General features: G+C 43.8%; 12 protein-coding genes across 12 annotated transcripts; 9 read left to right on the forward strand and 3 right to left on the reverse strand.

Annotated features, from left to right (window-relative positions):
• Positions 1 to 175: 175 nt before the first annotated feature.
• Positions 176 to 1,111, forward strand: O0I10_004398 (uncharacterized protein; the record flags this gene model as incomplete). Its single annotated transcript, XM_058484457.1, has 1 exon — positions 176 to 1,111. One exon carries the CDS (start codon positions 176 to 178, stop codon positions 1,109 to 1,111), a length of 936 nt encoding a protein of 311 aa, XP_058344718.1.
• A 342-nt stretch (positions 1,112 to 1,453) lies between these two features.
• Positions 1,454 to 3,000, forward strand: O0I10_004399 (uncharacterized protein; the record flags this gene model as incomplete). The annotated part of the gene is made up of 3 exons (XM_058484458.1): positions 1,454 to 1,887; positions 1,946 to 2,001; positions 2,087 to 3,000. The coding sequence occupies 3 exons, from the start codon at positions 1,454 to 1,456 to the stop codon at positions 2,998 to 3,000; spliced, it is 1,404 nt and encodes a 467-aa protein (XP_058344719.1).
• Positions 3,001 to 3,269: 269 nt separating this feature from the next.
• O0I10_004400 (uncharacterized protein) lies at positions 3,270 to 5,133 on the forward strand (the record flags this gene model as incomplete). The annotated part of the gene is made up of 7 exons (XM_058484459.1): positions 3,270 to 3,375; positions 3,445 to 3,673; positions 3,742 to 3,782; positions 3,852 to 3,976; positions 4,034 to 4,162; positions 4,232 to 4,480; positions 4,543 to 5,133. 7 exons carry the CDS (start codon positions 3,270 to 3,272, stop codon positions 5,131 to 5,133), a joined length of 1,470 nt encoding a protein of 489 aa, XP_058344720.1.
• A 298-nt stretch (positions 5,134 to 5,431) lies between these two features.
• On the forward strand, positions 5,432 to 5,900 carry O0I10_004401 (uncharacterized protein; the record flags this gene model as incomplete). The annotated part of the gene is made up of 2 exons (XM_058484460.1): positions 5,432 to 5,727; positions 5,798 to 5,900. The coding sequence occupies 2 exons, from the start codon at positions 5,432 to 5,434 to the stop codon at positions 5,898 to 5,900; spliced, it is 399 nt and encodes a 132-aa protein (XP_058344721.1).
• Positions 5,901 to 6,003: 103 nt separating this feature from the next.
• Positions 6,004 to 7,885, forward strand: O0I10_004402 (uncharacterized protein; the record flags this gene model as incomplete). Its single annotated transcript, XM_058484461.1, has 10 exons — positions 6,004 to 6,243; positions 6,301 to 6,510; positions 6,585 to 6,802; positions 6,863 to 6,903; positions 6,972 to 7,050; positions 7,100 to 7,235; positions 7,309 to 7,501; positions 7,562 to 7,638; positions 7,706 to 7,786; positions 7,844 to 7,885. 10 exons carry the CDS (start codon positions 6,004 to 6,006, stop codon positions 7,883 to 7,885), a joined length of 1,317 nt encoding a protein of 438 aa, XP_058344722.1.
• A 598-nt stretch (positions 7,886 to 8,483) lies between these two features.
• O0I10_004403 (uncharacterized protein) lies at positions 8,484 to 9,265 on the reverse strand (the record flags this gene model as incomplete). The annotated part of the gene is made up of 4 exons (XM_058484462.1): positions 8,484 to 8,684; positions 8,752 to 8,808; positions 8,868 to 9,014; positions 9,074 to 9,265. 4 exons carry the CDS (start codon positions 9,263 to 9,265, stop codon positions 8,484 to 8,486), a joined length of 597 nt encoding a protein of 198 aa, XP_058344723.1.
• A 574-nt stretch (positions 9,266 to 9,839) lies between these two features.
• O0I10_004404 (uncharacterized protein) lies at positions 9,840 to 12,395 on the forward strand (the record flags this gene model as incomplete). The annotated part of the gene is made up of 7 exons (XM_058484463.1): positions 9,840 to 10,127; positions 10,212 to 10,431; positions 10,499 to 10,675; positions 10,779 to 11,640; positions 11,717 to 12,075; positions 12,147 to 12,218; positions 12,295 to 12,395. 7 exons carry the CDS (start codon positions 9,840 to 9,842, stop codon positions 12,393 to 12,395), a joined length of 2,079 nt encoding a protein of 692 aa, XP_058344724.1.
• Positions 12,396 to 12,768: 373 nt separating this feature from the next.
• Positions 12,769 to 13,917, forward strand: O0I10_004405 (uncharacterized protein; the record flags this gene model as incomplete). Its single annotated transcript, XM_058484464.1, has 1 exon — positions 12,769 to 13,917. One exon carries the CDS (start codon positions 12,769 to 12,771, stop codon positions 13,915 to 13,917), a length of 1,149 nt encoding a protein of 382 aa, XP_058344725.1.
• A 188-nt stretch (positions 13,918 to 14,105) lies between these two features.
• On the forward strand, positions 14,106 to 15,436 carry O0I10_004406 (uncharacterized protein; the record flags this gene model as incomplete). The annotated part of the gene is made up of 6 exons (XM_058484465.1): positions 14,106 to 14,404; positions 14,474 to 14,492; positions 14,557 to 14,661; positions 14,728 to 15,094; positions 15,165 to 15,279; positions 15,337 to 15,436. The coding sequence occupies 6 exons, from the start codon at positions 14,106 to 14,108 to the stop codon at positions 15,434 to 15,436; spliced, it is 1,005 nt and encodes a 334-aa protein (XP_058344726.1).
• A 573-nt stretch (positions 15,437 to 16,009) lies between these two features.
• O0I10_004407 (nucleoside diphosphate kinase) lies at positions 16,010 to 16,651 on the reverse strand (the record flags this gene model as incomplete). The annotated part of the gene is made up of 4 exons (XM_058484466.1): positions 16,010 to 16,137; positions 16,205 to 16,388; positions 16,455 to 16,564; positions 16,618 to 16,651. The coding sequence occupies 4 exons, from the start codon at positions 16,649 to 16,651 to the stop codon at positions 16,010 to 16,012; spliced, it is 456 nt and encodes a 151-aa protein (XP_058344727.1).
• Positions 16,652 to 16,857: 206 nt separating this feature from the next.
• Positions 16,858 to 17,590, reverse strand: O0I10_004408 (3-hydroxyanthranilate 3,4-dioxygenase; the record flags this gene model as incomplete). The annotated part of the gene is made up of 4 exons (XM_058484467.1): positions 16,858 to 17,027; positions 17,094 to 17,174; positions 17,232 to 17,334; positions 17,429 to 17,590. 4 exons carry the CDS (start codon positions 17,588 to 17,590, stop codon positions 16,858 to 16,860), a joined length of 516 nt encoding a protein of 171 aa, XP_058344728.1.
• A 680-nt stretch (positions 17,591 to 18,270) lies between these two features.
• On the forward strand, positions 18,271 to 21,054 carry O0I10_004409 (alpha,alpha-trehalose-phosphate synthase (UDP-forming); the record flags this gene model as incomplete). The annotated part of the gene is made up of 8 exons (XM_058484468.1): positions 18,271 to 18,676; positions 18,746 to 18,886; positions 18,945 to 19,070; positions 19,133 to 19,185; positions 19,245 to 19,556; positions 19,630 to 20,034; positions 20,090 to 20,269; positions 20,329 to 21,054. 8 exons carry the CDS (start codon positions 18,271 to 18,273, stop codon positions 21,052 to 21,054), a joined length of 2,349 nt encoding a protein of 782 aa, XP_058344729.1.
• Between the last annotated feature and the right edge of the window lie 195 nt (positions 21,055 to 21,249).

Consider the following 21,249-nt stretch of genomic DNA (forward strand, 5'->3'; position numbering starts at 1 on the left):
CGAGTGTTTAAGCTAAGGGGGGTGTGAGTTTGATGATGGTGGAGAACTTGTGAGTAGCATCTATGCGTTCCCCACAGATCAGGCGTTCTAATTTTTTTTAAAAAAGGTTTCTTGCATCCGCCCTTCTCGACATGTTCATTCTTCTTTTTCTTCCTTTCGATACAACAACAGCATCATGCGCTTAAAACTCTTTCCCAACCATGCACAACCCCTATTGAGGCTGCAACATCCTACCAACAACAATCCATTCTTCAAATCTAAGCGATTTTCTGCAACCACCACACAACATTCACAGAATAAGGAAGCAGCCACCACAATCGACCATTTACCGGATGAGATAATCACGCTGATATTGCTTTCGATTCAAGACGTTGATATCGAGATGCTATGCACCATTGCAGCTGTAACACCAAAGTTTCGACGTATCGCCATGGATTTAATTCGACGCTACATGCTACCTGGTATCCAGCTTAATACCTTGATTGACCAAGAAGGTCGTCGTCGCTTCACAACGCACTACTTTTTCCAGGCCTTGGATGAAGAAAAGATGATGGCTACATTTATACCATTGATATCCACACCCAAGCGCGTTCGTAATGACAATTATGCTGCCCTTCCCACGCTTCGTCGTTTATGCATGAGTGATTCAGGCCATCAGGCGCCTGTAAACAAAAGCGGGCCACCACCACGTCATGAGTCTTTAAACAGACGGCAAGCATCATGGCACACACTCGACAGCATGACGCCTACGATGCTTGATATGGATTCCAATACGAATGCCTTAGTGACTAAAAAACGACCTTTAAAAGTCGCTCAAGCGGGTCATCATGTGAGTTGCTCAAACAGGATGGTGCCAAGCACCAGTGGCAGCAGCAACAACAGCGTGTGGCAAATGGGATATCGTGTTGATGAAGGCAGCGGGAGCGATCAGGATCGCTACGTGACTCCAACACATGTTCACATCCATCTTTCATTGCTATGGCAACAAAAGAAAAGAAATCACACAAGCCATGCTTGGACAACATCTTTTGGATGGATCAAAAAGAAAAAGACGACGACAACAGCAACATCTAATCCTATAGACATTAACAACAACAGCATCATCACGTAAATGGACATCCCCCCCCCTGATCTCATTCTGCGAATGTTATATCCCGCCTTCTCATCATACACTCCTTTTACTGCATAAGAATTCTTATTGTGCCTTGTCATTGAAGACGTTCTAATACATAATTATCTTGGGTATTTCTGCACATATTCGGGTAGCAATTTGATTGGGCTTTTATATGCAAAGGTTACACGGAGTCATTGGCAATATCGCTTTCTCTCTCTCTCTTTCTTACTTTCCCTCTCTCTCTCTATCTCACTATTGCTGCTACTACCTACTCTCCTTGTCCTTTCCCCTCATTTATCGACCTTGACCACACAGCAGCAAAACGAAAATACTTGAGCCATGGACAGGGATTTTCTTTGCCAGGATCCCTCCCCATCGGTTAATGTGCCCACCGGCTCACGATCGACACCTTTGCCGAGAAGCAATGCACCTCAACCTCCTGCCAAGCAGCGCTCACACGACGACGATCCAACATCATTGAATCTAGCGTATGACACCATCGATATCAAGGAACAAGTAACGAGTCCAACAGCTCGCACGCCTCGAGTCGACATATTACGCGAACCAAGAGTGCATCAAACGTTTCAGTTTTCAGGAACACCAGGGGGACGCCTTAAAGCTCATCGTGTTGGATTTGCAGAATATGGAGCTGTCGAAACAGGTCATCCAGCATTTATCATTGGTGGTCATGGATGCAGTAGGCTGGTGGGTGTCATGTTTGATGATTTGGCAAAGAGGCATAATATCAGGACCATCTGGCCAGAGCGACCTGGGTAGGTAACATTCATTATTGTTGCTAATGCACGTGATATTGAATCTCTTTTATTATAGTTATGGACTTAGCGAAGAATGTAGTGCTCAAGAGATGAGTGTCTTGGAATGGGCTGGTAAGTAGTATCAGGGGAGGACATTATGGTTTGCAGGGTATAGGATGATGGCTCACAAATGGGAGGAATTTACTGCTGTTGTTAGAGGTGGTGATTCAGCTGGCTGATCACTTGGATATACGACGTTTCAGCATTATTGCACAATCCGTGGGCGCTGTATTTGCGATGGCGATTGCACACAAGTATCCTACACGTGTGGTGGGTCCATTATTCCTGATTTCACCCTGGGTATCAACACATGCTGCCAATACCTTCAAATGGTCTCGCCGATTACCTGCCATGTTGGTTACACGCACCGTATCCTTAGCAATGGATGTCATGTGGATGCTTAACAAATCAGCACCTACCATGGCAACAGCAACACCTTCAGCATCAACAACCCCCTCCACCACATCAACATCCACCACCGATGAGGATGCAAGTATCAGCACCTTTTCCAATCCATCTTCGCCACGCTTTAATGAAAACAACCAATTACCCACCTTTAGCAATGTATCACCACAGCAGACGATTCCATCCATGACGCTTGAAGAAGAAGACGAGTTGCTTGCCTCTTTTGATGATGATGATTTTGATCTCCCAACTGATTTCCCTCCTCATCGTCCATTACGACATGCTGTGCGGCCCAAAAACATGTCCTTGTATTTTGCCATGAACAAGTTGCGGATGACGGAGCCCTATGCACAGGGTCAAACATTGGATGTTCTTGTGGCTCTGGAAAAGTACCATTCTTTTGGATTCAGCTATTCAGAAATCAAGACGGCCATCACGGCGGTGTGGGGTGATAAAGACGGCTTAATCCCTATACGCGCGGTGGAAGTGCTTGCCAATGGATTGCGTGACGTACGATTCAAGATTCTCGAAGGGGAAGGACATGATCTTGTATGGAAGGAAGGTGTCATGGAATGGGCTATCCGTGGTGTGGCTGAACGATGGCGTGTCCGTACCGAGCGATTAACAATGACCATGATGAACAAGATGATGCGTGTCCAATCATGATAATTTTTTCTCTACTTTTACTACTACTACCTCCTACTCTTCTGCTTTCTCTCATTATCTTATAACCCTTACTACATCATTACTAGTCGCAAGTTATTCCATATCATTTTCAATATAATGTAATTTTCAAGGACTTGATAGTAGATGGACGACGTTTGCATGACATTAACCCAATGCGGAATTTCCAAAAGAGGGAGGGGAAGGGATTGTATGGAGGAGGAACCAAAGGTGAAACCTGCCCTGTTTGTGTTTGTTTCTCGTCGTGAACCATGACAACCTTTGATGGCCAAGTACGCGAATACCCTGTCATTGCTATCGATCGTTTCAAACCACAGGCGGGCGTCAAGTACTACTTTCTTACGCATGCTCATGCTGGTATGTATGCATTCGCGCTTTCAGGGCGTCTACTTTTTATTCAGCCATTGACAAAACGTGTTCCTGTAGACCACACACAAGGTCTTGAGAATAGCCAATTCAGAGGCAAATTGCATTGCACAGAGATTACAGCCAAGTTTTTATTGAACAAGAGGATACGAAAGAAGCAGCCATTTGCATATCTACGTTCTTCTATGATAACACACGTCGAGATGGAAGAGTTTATCCTGGAGACGACCGAGTACGGCAGATTGACAATCACATTTCTACCAGCAAATCATTGTCCAGGTGCTATTATGTAAGTAAGGAATGATGCTTTGAGTGATGATGCTGTTCATGTAGTAATCGACATTCTACGTCGTACAGGATCTTGATTCAAGGATGCAATGGGACCGTGCTTCATACAGGTAAGGAAGGACTCATCCATCACTTAAGCCACCCAACCAACCAATGCATGTATTCATTCATTCATGCAGGCGATATGCGAGCTGAACCAACCTTTGTGGACGATTCTTTATCCATTCTCGAGACTCTCAAGATACGCCACTTGTACATGGATACCACCTTTTGTGCTCAACAGTTCGACACTTTTATTACAAAGGTAACCAGGATGATAATACCGAATATGGTTTGTCTCATATACATGTTTTGAAAATAGGACAAGGCCATTGAGCTGTTGATTGATCTTGTTCAAAAGAGTCCAAAGGATCAGCAATTCTATCTTGATTTCTGGATGTATGGGCACGAAGAATTATGGTTCGCCATCGCTCATACTTTTGACAGCAAGGTAAATGTCCCCCATCCCTTAAAGAGTTATCAGCCTTGGAGATGATACTTATTTCATAATGATCCTTAGATCCATGTTTCCCCTGAGCGATATCAGCTCTATTGTTCAGCACAACCAAGCTACAATGACATTTTGACGCTTGACAGCGACGTGCGTTTCCATTCCTGTCGATGGCAATCTCCATGTTGTCAACATAGCAACAAGACCACTTGTGTTTATCCAAAGCCTACAACAGATCCTAGCATGCGGTTGTATGAAAATGAAGAGTACTTGCTGCGTACCGATTTACCACGCAACGTTCAACTGAATCAATACTTGGTAAGAGGAGGCATATCATGCTATTATCATTCCCCCCCTCTGATTGCAAATCCTTCTCTTAGGTGCTTCCGTTTTCGATGCATTCATCTTTGAGCGAGATTGTTGGATTTATAAAGTATGTGAGACCGTCACGATTGACCGCCACTGTGGCCCACGGGAAATGGAATCAGGTCGAATATATGCGCAACTTGCTCAGCTTGCATGGTGCCGACGTGTTCAGTAGTGGCAACCAAAGCAGTGGTAACGATAGCAGTAGTATCAGCTTGTTGATCGGATCCACGGATGAAAGCAACACAACGCAAGATACCTTTTTGTTCTCGGATGAAAATGATCCTGCACTAGCAGCACCCTCTTGTCAACCCACCACCACCAAATATGATCGGGCAGCAGCCAAATTTCGAGAACGATATTCAAAACGCAAATCAATCCATATCAGTACTCTAGAAACATTAACATGGTACGGCAGCTCAATCGAAGAATTAGCAGTGCCAACGAACGATGATGATGCCAAGGAGCAACAACAACAACGACCAAAAGACAATAGCAGCTCACGCGAATCATTGCAACAAGTATCTGGAAACAACAAAAAAGCCAAAACCGAAGAACAGCATAAAGCCGCCACCACCACACCCATCGTCATCTGCTTAGATTGAACCCTACTATTGCCGCATTGTATATATGGACATCTACTACTAGCTACTACCTCATACTGCACATTTTATAATACATACATAGTATCATGCTTTTACCATTACTCGAGGACCATGACCCATGTATACAAATTTCCTTGTCAAAAAGACCCATGTTGCTATTTGTCATCTAGTCTACAAGGGTGAGGTGGGGGGAGGAATACTATCATCTTTATTTCTCTTTCTCAGACAACATCCGTATACAACGATGATACTACGATGGTGGCCGACTATGGTGGTGATGGTTGTTGCTGTATTCAGCATGACCATCCATGCATTTTATTTAAGGAAGCAACCACATCATGTGACCAACTCTGTGAAAAATGAATCGAGCGTGGTACTATCGATGCATAACACGGAAAACGACGACAACCGTACAGAGGACGCTCTCAAGGCGTTTATACATGACGAGGCGTGTGGTATAGGTGTCTTGACATGTATGGCCTTTGCACATGACCAGCACAAAAAGATACCAGTGTTATGCGGGACATTAAAGAACGCTCCTGTTTGCCTTGGGCCAAGTGGTAAAAAGTGTGATGCTTTTTGTGACGCTGATGGGTAAGTTTCTTTTTGGGAGGGGTTACAAGCAGCAGTAGTAGTATTAGCAATACTCATAGTTTGATGATAGTGGCTCTCGAGTATGTGCGTATGCCTTTTCAAAATGTTGTTCTCATAGTCCCAATGGATGTATTTCTTCTGAGCCTCGTAATGTAGTCCTCAATAACAAATAAAAGCTGGCTATCGGTACTTGCATTGTGTCACCATGGTGCATGACACCACCCGACCGTGTGCGCTCAATTCTTGTTCCTTTTCTATTCACACACACACAGCCCAATGGAGCAAGAACTCATCGAACTCCTTCTAGTCGCCAAGAAAGCCTTATCTACTGGACAAGCTATATGTGCTCAAGCCAATGAGCTCTCACAGGAATCGGACCGACACGTCGAAGTTATTGAACGCACTTGGGCCAAGATTCTCTTTGTACGCAACCATGTGCTCATTCAGCTTAGTACCCTCGAGCGCATTCGCGAATTTCTTTCAGTCAAGATCGATGAGGTTCGCAGCTGCATTCAGGTATGCATGTATACATACGACTACGTTTATTACGTTCTTTTTCTCATGCTACTTTAGGATCGTGAAGAGAACTTGGCCGAGGTATCATTGAACCTGCAAAACATCTTTCGTGTCCTCAAGGGTTGTACAATTGATCCAGGGATCATGGCCATCAATACACAGCAAAACGATCAGAGGAAACAGCATGCCACGTTGTTCGATTACATCGACCATCAGTCAGTGTTGGATATACAAAAACAGGCGGATGATGAGATTGGTGATATCGAGGCAAGTGAATTGTATTGTCATGTGGATAAATATATGCCACGGGGATGGATAGCTGACAAGGGATCCCATAATAGAACCTCTACTCTTCCTTGATGACGACAGCCAAGTCGCTTTCGGTGACCATATCTGAGCTCGCATCCATGCAAGAAGCAGCACTATCGATTTCATTGGACAAGTCAGCCTCCGCATTCTCAGATGACAAGGCACAGATACAAGAAATTACCATTGCAAAAATGGCAGATATCTTGACCAGCTTGACCAATCATTATATACAACTCGGTGAAGCAACAAGGTATGGATAGAAGGAGAAAGGGGATACGAGGTTGATTTGACTCTAAAGGGATATCATTAGGTTATGCCAATCAGAGCCCAATGCCCCATTGGATATATCAGGTAATACATGATAAACGCATTCTCAGCCATCAAGGGTCCTAAATGATCGTCCCCATTGTATGCTCCAGTATTACAAAAGGACCACGAGCAAGTACCACGGATTTTGGATGACTTGAGGGAATCTCTGGAAATTGTTGAATCTATCAGGTACGCATGATGATGTTACAACGATCCGTCGATTAACGCTTTAACGTAGTGAAGAAATCCGCGTACGAATGCAAGTTTATTTATCAGTACAAGATGAGCTATTGAAGGTCCTTGCCCATCAAGAAAAGTTCAGTACACCTGGAGGTCAAGCTGATACGATATGCGACAAAATGGTCAATGCCGAGGTAGGTTGTGTGTGTGTGTGTACGTGAAAAGAGCCAATCCATTGGTGTCATTAACAAGGTGGATGAATAATAGGCCGAGATGAAAACGCATGAGCAAAAGCTTGCCGCTTATTTCAAAGAGTTGACATCATTAGCAGAATGGTACCAGGTTTATGCAGCATCCTACAGTCATCTTGTGTTGGAGATTGAAAGGAGGAAGAAGGCTACCGAGCGACAAGAAGAACTCGTCAAAGAGCTTACACAATCGTTTGAGGATGCATACAATGGTACGTGAGGTAGAAAAGGAAACGATGATGAATATCCTACTCATACTGGGTTATATGTAGATGAGTACCAAGAGCGACGGCGATGGTTTGCGCAACATGGTAGTTTCTTGCCAGAAGGACTTTGTCAATTCATGACGGTAGGTTAAGCGGGCTAAAGGATCATGTAAAGGAAAAAGTGGTGATACTAAGCATCCAATCCCATAGGATCCACCATCTCGTTTATTTGTGCACATTGATGAGCAATCCCGAAGGCTACCTGATTTATCTCCATCCACGGTTAAAAAGGTAAGATACAAAGGTAGAGACATTAAAGGAAAATGCTTTATTTACATGTTGACATAGGCACTTGCCGACATCCATGATCGATCCACGACCACTTCTTAATATCCCCTTGTTGTTACCTTTGAATGAATCATTCCCGTATATAAAATCATGATGATATTAGAATGAATCAATTTGCTCTTTCCTATAACGTAGTGTTGAGTGACCAGGGGCAGAGGCATCATCATTATGTGAGACAATGACGACGATGATAATGAAACGCCAAAGATCATCACAACCATTGGTACATTGTCTCTTACAAAGAGGACTACCACATCGATTTGAGATTAGGAGGTCTTAGGTGCATCAAAGAGAAAGAGATGCGTCGGAAGTAGCTTGATGGATGAAAACTTTTTATTTGCATGATGGGCTTGGGTATTTATGTGGTCAAAGAGAATCATAAATGTTTGTTGTGGAGGGTGATGAGCTCATAGATTGCTAGGGAACTTCACAAAGAGCCTTGGTGCGATGCATAAATCAGGATTCGAGACGTAAACAAGGTGGGTGATAATATCCGTTTTCTAACAATGACAATCATCACTGCTATCACAAATCGCTTGCTGTGCTGTGCTCAAATTCCACGACATAGAACGACATCCTTCATCTATAAAGCATAGTACCCATATTCCCTTAATCCCCATCTTATGGTACAATGCCTTTATTAAGTTGATTGACAGTATTCTAACCATGATAATGATACATCCTCAAGGTGTTCATCGAAATCGACAAGGCGGTTATATGATCCCGAGCTAAACATGCCGCGTACTTTTGGATAGGTTTCTTCATAGCTGAGCACCACTTCGCTATCCTTGGAAAAAGCTTGCTTGACGCCTCTCCATTGGTTCTCTCGAAAAATATACGGCTGCATCATCGATAACGTGTGTGTTGTCAGTATTTTTCTCTACCTGATCCCATCCATCCATGCTTACCGAAATGACACTGCCATCCTTGATATCATGCAATTGTCCCATCTTATCATTGTTCACCTACGACGCGTATGTCAATGATCCATCATCACCACACACAAAGACATCATGCCACCTACCATGAATACAATAGCATCTCCAGAATTCTTTTTTATGACGTTGGCGACGCGTACGGCGTTCTCGTGAAGAGCATTATCTTTGTTGCGTGCGTTTGCTTGATACCAACCGATAACTTTGAGATCGAGTTGCTTGGCTGCCAATTCCGCCTTTGGAGAGAGATGATCAATATCACAATGGCGGTTTGTCTCGCGTTCTCGTTTTATACCTGTTGAAGGGCAATCTCAAGCATGGGGCTCATGGAGGTCCAATGGTGGAAGAAGGGAATGCCGGTCTTGACGTCAAGTGAGCCGTCCGCATGGACTTGGCCAAGCAAGACACCACAAACAAGAGCTTCAGGATGCTTTGCTGCATGTAATAAGGGAAGAGCGAATGCACGTGGGCCGACTTGAATGGTCATTGGGAAAGGATAGAGAGGGACGTACAAAGAGGGACCTGATAAATTCGGCTTGCTTTCATCCCAGCAGGCAGACGTTATGCACTTGTTGCCATGAAGGACCTTGTCACGTACGCACACACACACACCTATACAACACCTGCCGCCGAAGGAATCTGCTACTACTCGACATAAATGCTTCATGCCTACCTCGTTGTGTTTGTCTCATAGATCCTGATATCATTGAAGAAATCACGTGCTGTTATGGAACCATTGTTGCATGGCAACCAGTTTATAATGTATATCCAATCAACCCATATCAATAAATCAATCGTGTATGTTGAATAACCCAAATCGAGCGTGATGGATTATCATTGTTTTACAATACAATGGAAGGATAGCAAATATTAAATGACGATGATCGAATGTTTGTTGGGAAATGTATGTGTGGGTGTGGGTGGGGTAGAAGACAAAGATAGCAACAATGGTGGTGGTGGTGGTGGAGTCGTTGTTGTCGGGGATGGTTTGTGGGATTCAATTTCGTTATGGTCATGCAACGTGCATATTTACCTTTTTCCCTATTCTTGACTCCTGCGCAATGGCTATTCGTTGTGTCCAGAGTTTGACCATTCCTCCAACGTCCAATGCCAAACCATTCACTGCAACACCACAACATGCTCATCTCGAATTGGTGGAACCTGCTGCGCGAGGCGATCTTGCTTTGGTTCAGGAACTGATCGATGCCAACAAGGATCCCGACAAGCCGAATCCTACCACGGGTTTACGTCCTCTTCATTACGCTGCCTCAAGGGGTTATTTGGATATATGCATAGCTCTGATTGAGAAGGCGGGTGCTAGCGTGGATGGTGTTGATACAGAAGACGAGGTATGTCCATATCATATGTACCTATATGCTGATGATGATGATGATGGCTGACTATGAATTGGTTGCATCTCTCTCTCTCTGTAGACAGCTTTACTCAAGGCAGCTTATGCTGGTCATCTCCCTGTGGTACAATATCTCATCAATGAAGCAAAGGCGGATGCGACACATCAAGATAAAGATGGTTGGACGGTGCTTCACAATGCTTGTTCCTGTGGCCATTTAGCCATGGTCCGATTTCTTATACGACATGGAGGTGCTGATTTGGATGTCAATGCTGTGAGTCGGCTGGGTCATACGCCTTTGAGTAAGTATACCCCATCATCATGTGTGTATAAATGTTTATCATTAAACTGACTGGCAGATGAAATCAGTTAATGCAGCTTCCAAAGGTGACTTGGCCATTGTCGAGTATTTACTTCATGAAGCAGATGCCGATCCTTTACAACGAAATGCATTTGGGGAAACAGCTTATGATGCAGCGGCTGCTGCTGGAAGTGCCTATGTTTGTCAAGTGCTTGAAGCAGCTGAACGTTATTGGAGTGAACAATGTAAGTGCTTTGTGTGTGTGTGTGTGTGTGTGTGTGTGCGTGTATGGAAGAAGATCGATGAATTATTGACAGGTCGTACACACGCACAATTTAATATTATTAGCACATGAGCCATACGATGTTTTACGATCACACGTGACAGTACCTGTCATTTTGCATGAGAATCAACGAGCAACGTCTTCCTTCTTGGCCATTGGTAAACCCACCTTTTCAGCTGCTGCGCTTACAAGGAATGATCAACGAGGAGCTTGGAGCTTATATCCTTCAGGAGAAACAACGACCAAAAGCCATGTTCGATTACCACAACAAACATCCTGGTTTTGGTTATCAGATTGGACAGTGGATTTCTCACACCCCATTGCCGACAGCTATGGATGGCAATATTCACGCAGCTTTGATGAAGAGGATGAAAATTGGACGAGTATCATGCCTACGTCAACATCGGGATGGGTGAGAAGGCGGCGTTGGGTACGCATCATGAAACGACGTGTTGAAGAAGTCCTCTATGCACCTTTGAATACCCATGAACAACAACAAGTGGTCGATGAATATACCAACAACGTATCGCCATTGGATGCAGGTCATGAGCAACATCGAAATCTTGGATCGTTTCACCATGTTGATCATCAATCGATATCGGGCAATAATAACATCAGCACCGGCAGCAGCAGCAGTAGTAGTAGCAGCAGCAACAGCAATTATGCACCAGCTGCATCTGGAACCGTGAGCATGACCTTGACAAAAGCACAATCTGTGTTTGTCGGTTGCCAAACACATGTTCAATCCGTGGAACCAGAGCCGCCGCGGAACCCATCATCGATTTCATCACCACGTCCTTCTTTACAGAGCACGCGATCATCTTCACTTTCCAGGATTGCCTATGTATGGGAACGTAATGAACAAGCACCCAATTGCCGACGATGTGGGCGATGGTTTAACTTTTTAGTGCGTCGGCATCATTGCAGGTAATGGGAAAAAAAAACAAGGTCGGCTGATCAACATCCATCCATCGGTTGCTTATGCACGCACTCTATATTTTAGACGATGCGGGCTGGTTGTTTGCGACAAGTGCTCGACAAATCGCGTGATGCTACCCTTTTCACACATTGTACAAGACCCAGCAGTACCCATGGAACAACACTATCAGATATCACTACAACCACAACGCTTATGTGATGGATGCTTTGAAGAATTATCAAGGCCAAGAGGCACTAGCAGCAATAGTCGACCTACTAGTGTGAGAATGGGACGCTCTTCAAGTGTACAAAGTATCATGATGGAATGTCCCGTGTGCGGAAGAGGATTGGATGAGTTTGGGAGCATGGATGAACAAGAACAGCACGTACAGACATGTTTGAATGCGAATACACCTGCAGCCTTATCAGGGATACGATACGTCGGTAAGAAGCAGCTGCATTATTATTATCCTACCTCTCTCTTCAACAAGATCTCTCACACAACGATGTTGTAGTGTACAAGTTGGCATTGGATTCAGCGTTATTAGGCCAAGAGTGCGTGATTTGCTTTGAAGAATTTATTCAAGGTAATTTATGGGTAATAAGAACGAAACAAATGAGACCTGCCATTGATGGAATTATGTCTGGTGACGTCTTGTATAGGTGACACAATGGCTAGACTGAGTTGTCTTTGTACTTTTCATCATCGATGTATCCATGCTTGGTTTACAAAGGGCAAGGAGTGTCCGATCCATTCCCAGTAGAGTGCTCGTGTCCCCCCTTATTCTGTTGTTTGTTGCTTTCCCGTTTGCATTTCTTTCTTATCCAATTTGTACATTATCATTTTTTCCCTTCTTTTTCTGCTGTTCTACAGCTCTCTTGATTTCTTTCAACCATGCAGTGCTAGACACCCCCATCCCCACCCACCTCACCTACCCCACCTTCTTCCTCATCACTCTACTACCTTTGTTCAAATCATGTCTTTATGTTTTCCTTTACTCTCCGTGAATCTTTAAGCTACAACTACTTTCATCATCATCCTTGTCAGCACCACAACCACAACAACTATCAACCCAAGCAGCAGCAACAGCAGCTAAGCTACTACTATAACGAACAAGAAATTCCCATCCGCTAGCCATGAACGTTACACAAAATGATCAAACCCCACTTCCATCGTTGACACTTGTCGACAAGGTTATCGAGAGCAAATATCAAATATTGGAAGAGCTCGGGCGTGGTTCGTTTGGATATTTGTTTTTGGGACAATCGCTTCGAGACAATTCCTTTGTTGCTATCAAGGCACTTTGCAAATCAGGATTAAATCGCTCGCAATTAGAGTTACAGCGACTGGAAGTGAGCATTCAAACATCACTTGATCATTCCCATCTACTGGCACTTCACGAGACGTGTGAGGATCAAGATCATTTATTTATGATTATGGATCTTTGTGACCAAGGCGACTTGTTTGATTATCGAATGCACAACAAACTTCATGAAGACCAAGTTGTTTCCGTCTTTGTACAAATTCTGGATGCTGTGGGTTACATGCATGATCACCACATATACCATCGCGACCTCAAGTTGGAGAACATTTTACTTGCCACATCCGAAAAAGATGATCCTTTTTACTTGGATGTCAAGGTTGGCGACTTTGGATTGGCTACAAGAGAACGCTTTCATCAAGAAACAGGATGTGGGTCCGTAGGTTATCTCGCACCTGAACATTTCGCCAATGGTATCAATCCGCCGGTGATGGATGCCGCTGCATCCGATGTCTGGAGTTTGGGTATTCTCCTTATCGCTATGCTATTTGGTCGTCAGCCATGGCAAGAAGCCAATCCACAGTCCGATGCCACGTTCCAAGCTTTCCAACGCAACCCACGTATTCTCAAACAAGAACTATTTCCTTCGCTCTCCATGGCCACCTATCGTTTCTTGGTTTCTGTGTTAGTGCAACATCCATCAGATCGACCCATTGATATCGAAGAATTGAAGCAACAGTTTCTTGGCATCGACCATTTATTAGTTCGGAGTGAGGATGATGATGATGCCGAGGATGAGAATGAAACATCATGGCCGGTTGCTATTCCTACGACTGGAGTTGTTCCAAAAGCATATGACCTTAAAGATTCCGCCATCTTTAGCTGCAACACCGATGAATCATGGTCAGATTTGGTGGATGAAGAAGAAGCCCTTTTAATTGAACAATGTAGCAAATCATTAACATTGGATAAAGAAGAACAAGAAATCTTTGTACATGAAGAAGAAATATGGTGGCTTCAATAAAAAAAGATGCATATTCAACAATGAATGAAACGGGTGGTTGTGCCGATTAGATCCATGTCGATCCCTTTTTTCTCTTTTCGTGGCGCTCTTCCGATTTTTGGCAGGATCCAAATTTAGAAATCTAGGAGCGAGTTGTCTCTCTTTTTTTTTCTTTCTTCGTTTCCCTTCAGGCACATTGGCTCCACAAGATGGCATCTGACTTTGCAAGAGAACGATCAAGACTCGACTCATCCTTCGTTTGGTTGGCGCTCTACTTTGTTCTCAACTTGGCATTGACGCTATACAACAAGATCATTCTGTCCGTCTTCCAATTCCCCTTTCCATGGACGCTTACTGCCATTCATACTCTTTGTGGTGCCATCGGTTCCTATACTTTTTGGAAAACGGGCGTCTTTACACCTGCTCAGCTTGGTGACAGAGAAAACTTGACAATGCTCCTCTTTTCGATCCTTTATACGATCAATATTGCTATCAGTAATGTCTCGCTGTAAGTGGTTTCTCTCTTTGTATTCCTTTGAATGGATCAACGTTGACGTCTTTGTGTTTCTTTATGCAGTAATTTGGTCACCGTTCCAGTAAGTAAACCACCTTCATGATGATGTTGATGAGGAAGAGCATGTATTCATATCATATTCATAGTTCCATCAAGTGGTGCGTGCCATGACTCCCGTATTTACCATCATGCTTTCGGTCATGTTTCTTCACAAGTCATATTCATCTATGACCTACATCTCTCTGCTTCCAGTAAGTCTTATTTACTCATTGCTATCATATGAAAGAGGCCCACTTATTCAATGGATGAAATTTAAGGTCGTAGCAGGTGTAGCATTTGCCACATTTGGTGATTATGATTATACAGCCATGGGTTTCTTTTTGACAGTGCTTGGTACTGTACTTGCAGCCGTCAAGACGGTGGTTACCAATCGTGTTCAAGTGGGGCGTCTCAAGCTTCATCCTCTTGATCTCTTACTGCGAATGTCTCCGCTCGCCTTTATCCAAACCATGATCTATTCCTATTTTTCGGGTGAAATGGCTCAAGTGACTGAGTTTTACCACACCAGTTTCAGCACAAGTCTCTTTTTTGCATTGTTGGTGAATGGTATCATTGCCTTCTTTTTGAATGTCGTCAGCTTTACAGCCAACAAGAAAACGAGTGCATTGACCATGACAGTCGCAGGTAAAGGGGGTCATGTGACAGGAATGAAAGAGAGGAAGGGACATTATGGCTAATAGAAAGCGGGATCTAGGCAACGTGAAGCAGGTTCTTTCCATCGTTCTTGCCGTCATCATTTTCAACCTTAACATTTCATGGATGAATGGCTTGGGTATTTTGCTTACACTTGCTGGTGGAGCATGGTACACGTAAGTAGTAATTGTTAAGCAAAAGTAGGCGGTGATCTTATACCCGTTATCATATAGGCATGTGGAAACGGTTGAACGCAACAGGAAACAGGCTGCTGAATCCTTGATGGCGCCATCCAGCAATATTGAATTAACCGGTGTAAAGACCCAGCGATGATCACAACGAATATTACCGTATACAAGCTAGAGAATATCACATCATCTATACACACACACTCACACCCATTACATCCACGCACATTACACACAACATTATACACACACACATGCTGCACCCATATTTATACACGCAACCACCATTCACACGCATACATCCAATCCTCCAATTCTTCCACACACACACCAACACACACGCATGTTTGAACCCCTCCATCAGCATATTAATCAATAAAGAATGTAGATAAAGTGTTTGCATTTATTCCTACGACAGTTATCAAAATCATATAAGCCATGGATAAGGGCGTTACACGAAGTAAAAAAAGACTGCGTTGAAAAAGGAATTGGAGATTTAATCTTGTTCACTTTGATATGGCACCTGTTGACAGATCGAAACAGGCGCTCAGTGTGTATGAACGTATACCTTTTCTTTGGCAATGTCTTTTTCTTCTCCTTCCATACCCATCCTATTACATGGCGGCACATTTATATACACACACACACACATAACATTCAACGTTAGTACACAAGCTGGGAATCAATGAATCCATTTAATGATTTGTTGATGATGCACTTAGTTCTCGTAGATGAGGCTGTGGACGGAGAGGTTGCGTTCGTAGCTGGGGACACCACGGGGGAACCAGAGAGCAATTTCACGCTCGGCAGACTCAACAGAGTCAGAGCCGTGGCAGATGTTGCGGCCTGAAAAAAGAAGAAAACGGGTAAATGCGGGAGAAAAAACGCGACGTGTGTGGGTGTGTGTACTTACCAACATCCAAAGCAAAGTCACCACGGATGGTACCAGGGGCACTGGCCATGGGGTTGGTTTGGCCCAACATGACACGACCGGTCTTGACGGCATCCTTACCAGCCCAGACCATACCAACAACGGGACCGCTACGCATGTATTGGATCAAACCAGGGAAGAAAGGCTTACCAGCCAAGTCCTTGTACTAAATTGATACAACATGGCATGAGTAAAATCGATCTAGAAGTATGATGATGGTGATGATGCTTACGTGTTCCTCAAGGTGTTCTTGGGTGGGGTGGAGCAACTCAAGGGCCATAAGTTGATAGCCACGGTTCTCGAAGCGCTTGATGATTTCACCAACGAGTCCGCGTTGGACACCTGTCAAAAATCAGCTATCATGAAAAACACACGCCACACACACACACACATACCATCGGGCTTGACCATAATGTAAGTGCGTTCCATTTTTGAAGAGTTAAGAGGTATAAAGAAAAGAAAGAGAGAAAACTTTCCCAGCGCCGTTTGGATACGCAAGTAAAATAGAAAAAAAACACAGACGTAAAAACGGAGCTGCAAGGTGGCTCATCGGTTATTCTATTGACCGATATCTGGTATGCATAAAAGAAGTAGGGTTGGGTGGACAACAAGATAAAGCTTATAATGTACGACAGCTATTTGGTATGGTTCAAGGTTCCACAATGATCGCATGTACGTAGATCCTTGCTTGCTTCGAATCGTTCAATGATAGGTTTCAATTGTGTGCCAAGGTCTGTGCAGTGAAACCATTCTTCATATACAATCCTTTTGCAATCTGGGTTTGAGCAATACCATCGCAATGCATCTAACACACATACACAACTTGTCAATAACAGGTGTAGCCTGCCATTTAGATTATCATGTGACTTACCCCGATGATGAGAAAGTCTTACTCGCTCGACAACAATACCGATGGTATCAGCGTATCGCACCGGGTTGTGAGGCGTATTGCCTATTTTTGCCACATTAGTCATTATTATACTATGAACTGCTCAGTCAGCCATTTTACCAGGTAATAAGAACATTTCGCCTTCGCCAACATTTATATCACGAAATTCACCATCATCGACGACTTTGAGTGTCATGTTGCCTTTGATCTGATAAAACCATTCCTAATAGTAGTAGTAGTAGATGATGATGATGGGTCATTATTAGCGGGATGATCTCTTTCTCTTTCTCTCCGCAAAAACTATTTAAGACCCTAACCTCCGTTTCGTTGATATGATAATCCGTTCGCCGATTAGGCCCGCCAACAACCATCACTGTGGTATCCTTGCCTTGGAACAATAAAAAGTTGTTGACAGGTGGTTGGAGTTTATCTCCGTTTTCTTCAAGCCATTTGTTAAAGTTCAAAGAAAGTGGTAGCATTGTATGGATTGTAGATGATGGCAAGAAGGTGAAAAAGGGATAGGACAAACACGAAAATGGGGCAAGAAAGAAAGAGAGAAAGAGATGAGTAAAGCAAGATCTTGGAAATTGAACCGAAGTGGTTGTGCCGTGACCGCCATCAATTGACGCATCGTTTGTTACACCATATCTTACTTCGGGCTTTACCATGGTACGTACCAGGTGGTCGGCTGCATGATGACCGTCATCATGATGATGCAGCAGCAGCAGATCACGTCTTCTCCTATGTGTTTCATCCTATGCATGATTTTAAGGTTAACATAGCTATTTAAAGAATCACAATTTTCTCATCAATGTTTTATTACCATCGGGCAGGTCTCACATGATGGATCAGAAAAAAAAGCTTTATTAGAGCATTGAGGAGGCGTGGTGGTGGTGGTGGTGTCATGCCATTAAAAGCTAAGATAAGAAAAGTGGTGCGTGTGTGTGCGTGTGTGTGTGTGTGTGTAGCAAGGCGCCATAACATGGATGCTTTTGTATCAACAAAAAGTGGTCAGGGTTGTCAAATGAGTCATCGAGCTGAAAATGATAAGGTAAGCTACATGTGTGTGTGTGTGTGTGTGGATCCGACTGATATCAATTGGGAGGATAAGACCTTACCCGCCTTTTCTTTTTCTTCCACTTGTTCCTGAATACCCACAATGCCTGAATTGGATGAATCGTTACGCATTCTACCCCTTTTATCAAAAGACCTACCTCAATCGGGCTTCGATCGTATCATCCATGTGACCCATCAGCTGCCATTCGAGATTTCAAGGACGGACAACAACAACAACCACCATTGGTCTTTTGCACCGCGTCGTGGTCATGGTGCCATGTATGCAGGCATCGAATCGCTCAAGAATGAGTGGAAGTCGATACACATTGGCTGGACAGGCGAGATTCATGGACGGCCTGACGCTGAGGCGAACAACAAGACAACGCTCGAGCTTGCACACGATGATAAGGAACGCTTGGCCAAGGATTTGGAAGAGGCCCATGGCTGCATCCCCCTGTATCTTGATAGCGAAAGCGTGGCAGGGCATTACGATGGTTACTGCAAAACAAGTAGGTTCTTGGTGTGTGTGTGTGTGTGTGTGCATATATGGGATCAAATGCTGATGGTGGATGTACTAGTGCTTTGGCCTCTTTTTCATTACTTGATATGGAACGATGCAACTGATGGTCGTCTTGAACGCAAACAATGGGAGGCTTATGCTATGGTCAATCAAAAATATGCAGACCTTGTATGCCAACATTATCGTGAAGGAGATATCAGTAAGTGGGAAAAAGGGACATGGCAAGGGGGAAATGTATACTCACAATGACAATTTAGTTTGGGTGCATGATTATCATTTGCTATTGGTCCCTGGCATGGTTCGTGAAAAACTGCCAAAGGCAAGGATAGGCCTATTCATCCATGCTCCATTTCCTAGTTCCGAAATCTTTCGATGCTTACCAAGTAAGTCATTCTTCTTCTACTACTTCAAGATGGATTGCCTGTATACTAAATGATGATTCTAGAACGGCAGGAGATTCTAAAGGGAATGCTTGGTGCAAATCTTGTTGGCTTCCAGGTAAGGAATTTGAATCAACCACGTCAACAAGCCTCTCACCTCCTCCTCCTCCTTTATAGACTTATTCTTATGCACGCCATTTTATTTCAACATGCACCCGCATATTTGGATATGAATCAAATCCGGACGGTGTCGAAGAAGAGGATCACTTTTGTCACGTGGGCACATTCCCCATTGGAATTGATGTGGATCGAGTGGAGACGATGCGGAAGGACAAGGACGTTCAATACAAGATGAAGGCGATTGCTGATATGTATACTGGCAAAAAGATCATTGTGGGACGTGACAAGCTGGACCTTGTTAAGGGCGTACTTCAAAAATTGGCAGCCTTTGAAAAGTTCCTAATGGATTACCCTGAATGGAGAGACCAAGTATGTTGTTTTTATGGATGTACAAAGAAAACAAGGTTGCATCATTAACACGCATTATCTCCTTCTTTACCAGGTAGTCTTGATCCAGGTGACGGATGGTAGCACAACCGAATCTGCCAAGCTAGAGAATAAGGTCTCCGAGATTGTTGCACATATCAATGGCACTTATGGATCACTTGAATTCACGCCTGTACACCATTATCATCACCAAGTACAACCCGACGACCTTTATGCACTCTTGTCAATAGCGGATGCGGCCTTGATTACAGCTGTACGTGATGGCATGAACACAACGAGCTTGGAATACGTCATATGTCAACAAGAAAAGCACGGGCCACTTATCTTGTCGGAATTTACCGGCACTGCCGGTTCAATGAGCTCAGCGCTTATGGTGAATCCCTGGGATTATGCAGGTCTTGCCAAAGCTATCAATGATGCACTACTCATGTCCGAAGAAGATAAGCTCTCTCGTCACTTGGTATGTTACACGTTATTTGCTGTCGTCTCAATAGGATGCTAAGTCTATTTATTAGCAATTGCTAGACCACGTCAAATCCCATACTGCTTCCTTTTGGGCACATTCATTCATCAAGTTATTGGTGCAATCCATTGCAAGCTCCGAACAAACAAGCAACACGCCCGTTTTGCGAATGGATTATCTCTTGCCAGCATACCAACAATCAAAACGACGCTTACTTTGCTTTGACTATGATGTAACTATTTTCCCTCTCGATGCATACACCTTTTACAACATACTAAGTACGCTATTTAGGGCACATTGACACCGATTTGTAAAACACCATCGGCTGCAGTCCCACCACCTGATATGCTTCGTGCCCTTGAGAAGCTGTGTCAGGATCCAAGGAACGACGTTTGGGTCATTTCAGGTCGTGATGAAACAGCATTGGATCGATGGTTGGGTCACATTGATGGTATTGGTCTCAGCGCAGAGCACGGGTGCTTTATCAAGTATCCACGCAGCGACAAATGGATCAATCTGACAGAGCACGTTGACATGGGCTGGAAGCATGATGTCATTGATATCTTCACCTATTATACTGAACGCACTACGGGCAGCTTCATTGAGCATAAACGATGTTCAATCACATGGCATTATCGACTAGCTGATCCTGAATACGGCGCATTCCAAGCCAAGGAGTGCCAAAATCATTTGGAAAATGCTATTCTCTCAAAATTGCCAGTGGAGGTCCTTGTTGGCAAAAAGAATCTTGAAGTACGACCGACATCAATCAACAAGGGAGAGGTTGTCAATCGACTCTTGGCAGCCCATCATTATGACTTTGTTATGTGCTGTGGTGATGATAAGACGGATGAGGACATGTTCAAGAAGCTTCGCAAGGCTCAAAATCTGACGGATGATCAAATCTTTTCGGTGATGGTTGGATCGGAAGACAAAAAGACGCGAGCATTGTGGCGGTTACAAAATGTTCAAGAAGTTATTGACACGATTGCACGTATGGCTGATTCCTCTTGTTGATTGATGGATGATGAGGATATTGTACTATAGCAGCAACATACTTTAAAAAGTTCCCGATCCCCATTCGGAAGATTGTCTTTATATACCGCTTTTTTTATTGTATTTCAAATCCAACGTACTATGTGCAAACATGGCATACGCAACGATCCATCGAACCAACGTGCCATTCGTTCTATTACTCTTTCCTTGTTTTCT

This window comes from Lichtheimia ornata, assembly GCF_029851405.1.
Source record: "Lichtheimia ornata isolate CBS 291.66 chromosome Unknown scaffold00016, whole genome shotgun sequence".
Taxonomy (NCBI): domain Eukaryota; kingdom Fungi; phylum Mucoromycota; class Mucoromycetes; order Mucorales; family Lichtheimiaceae; genus Lichtheimia; species Lichtheimia ornata.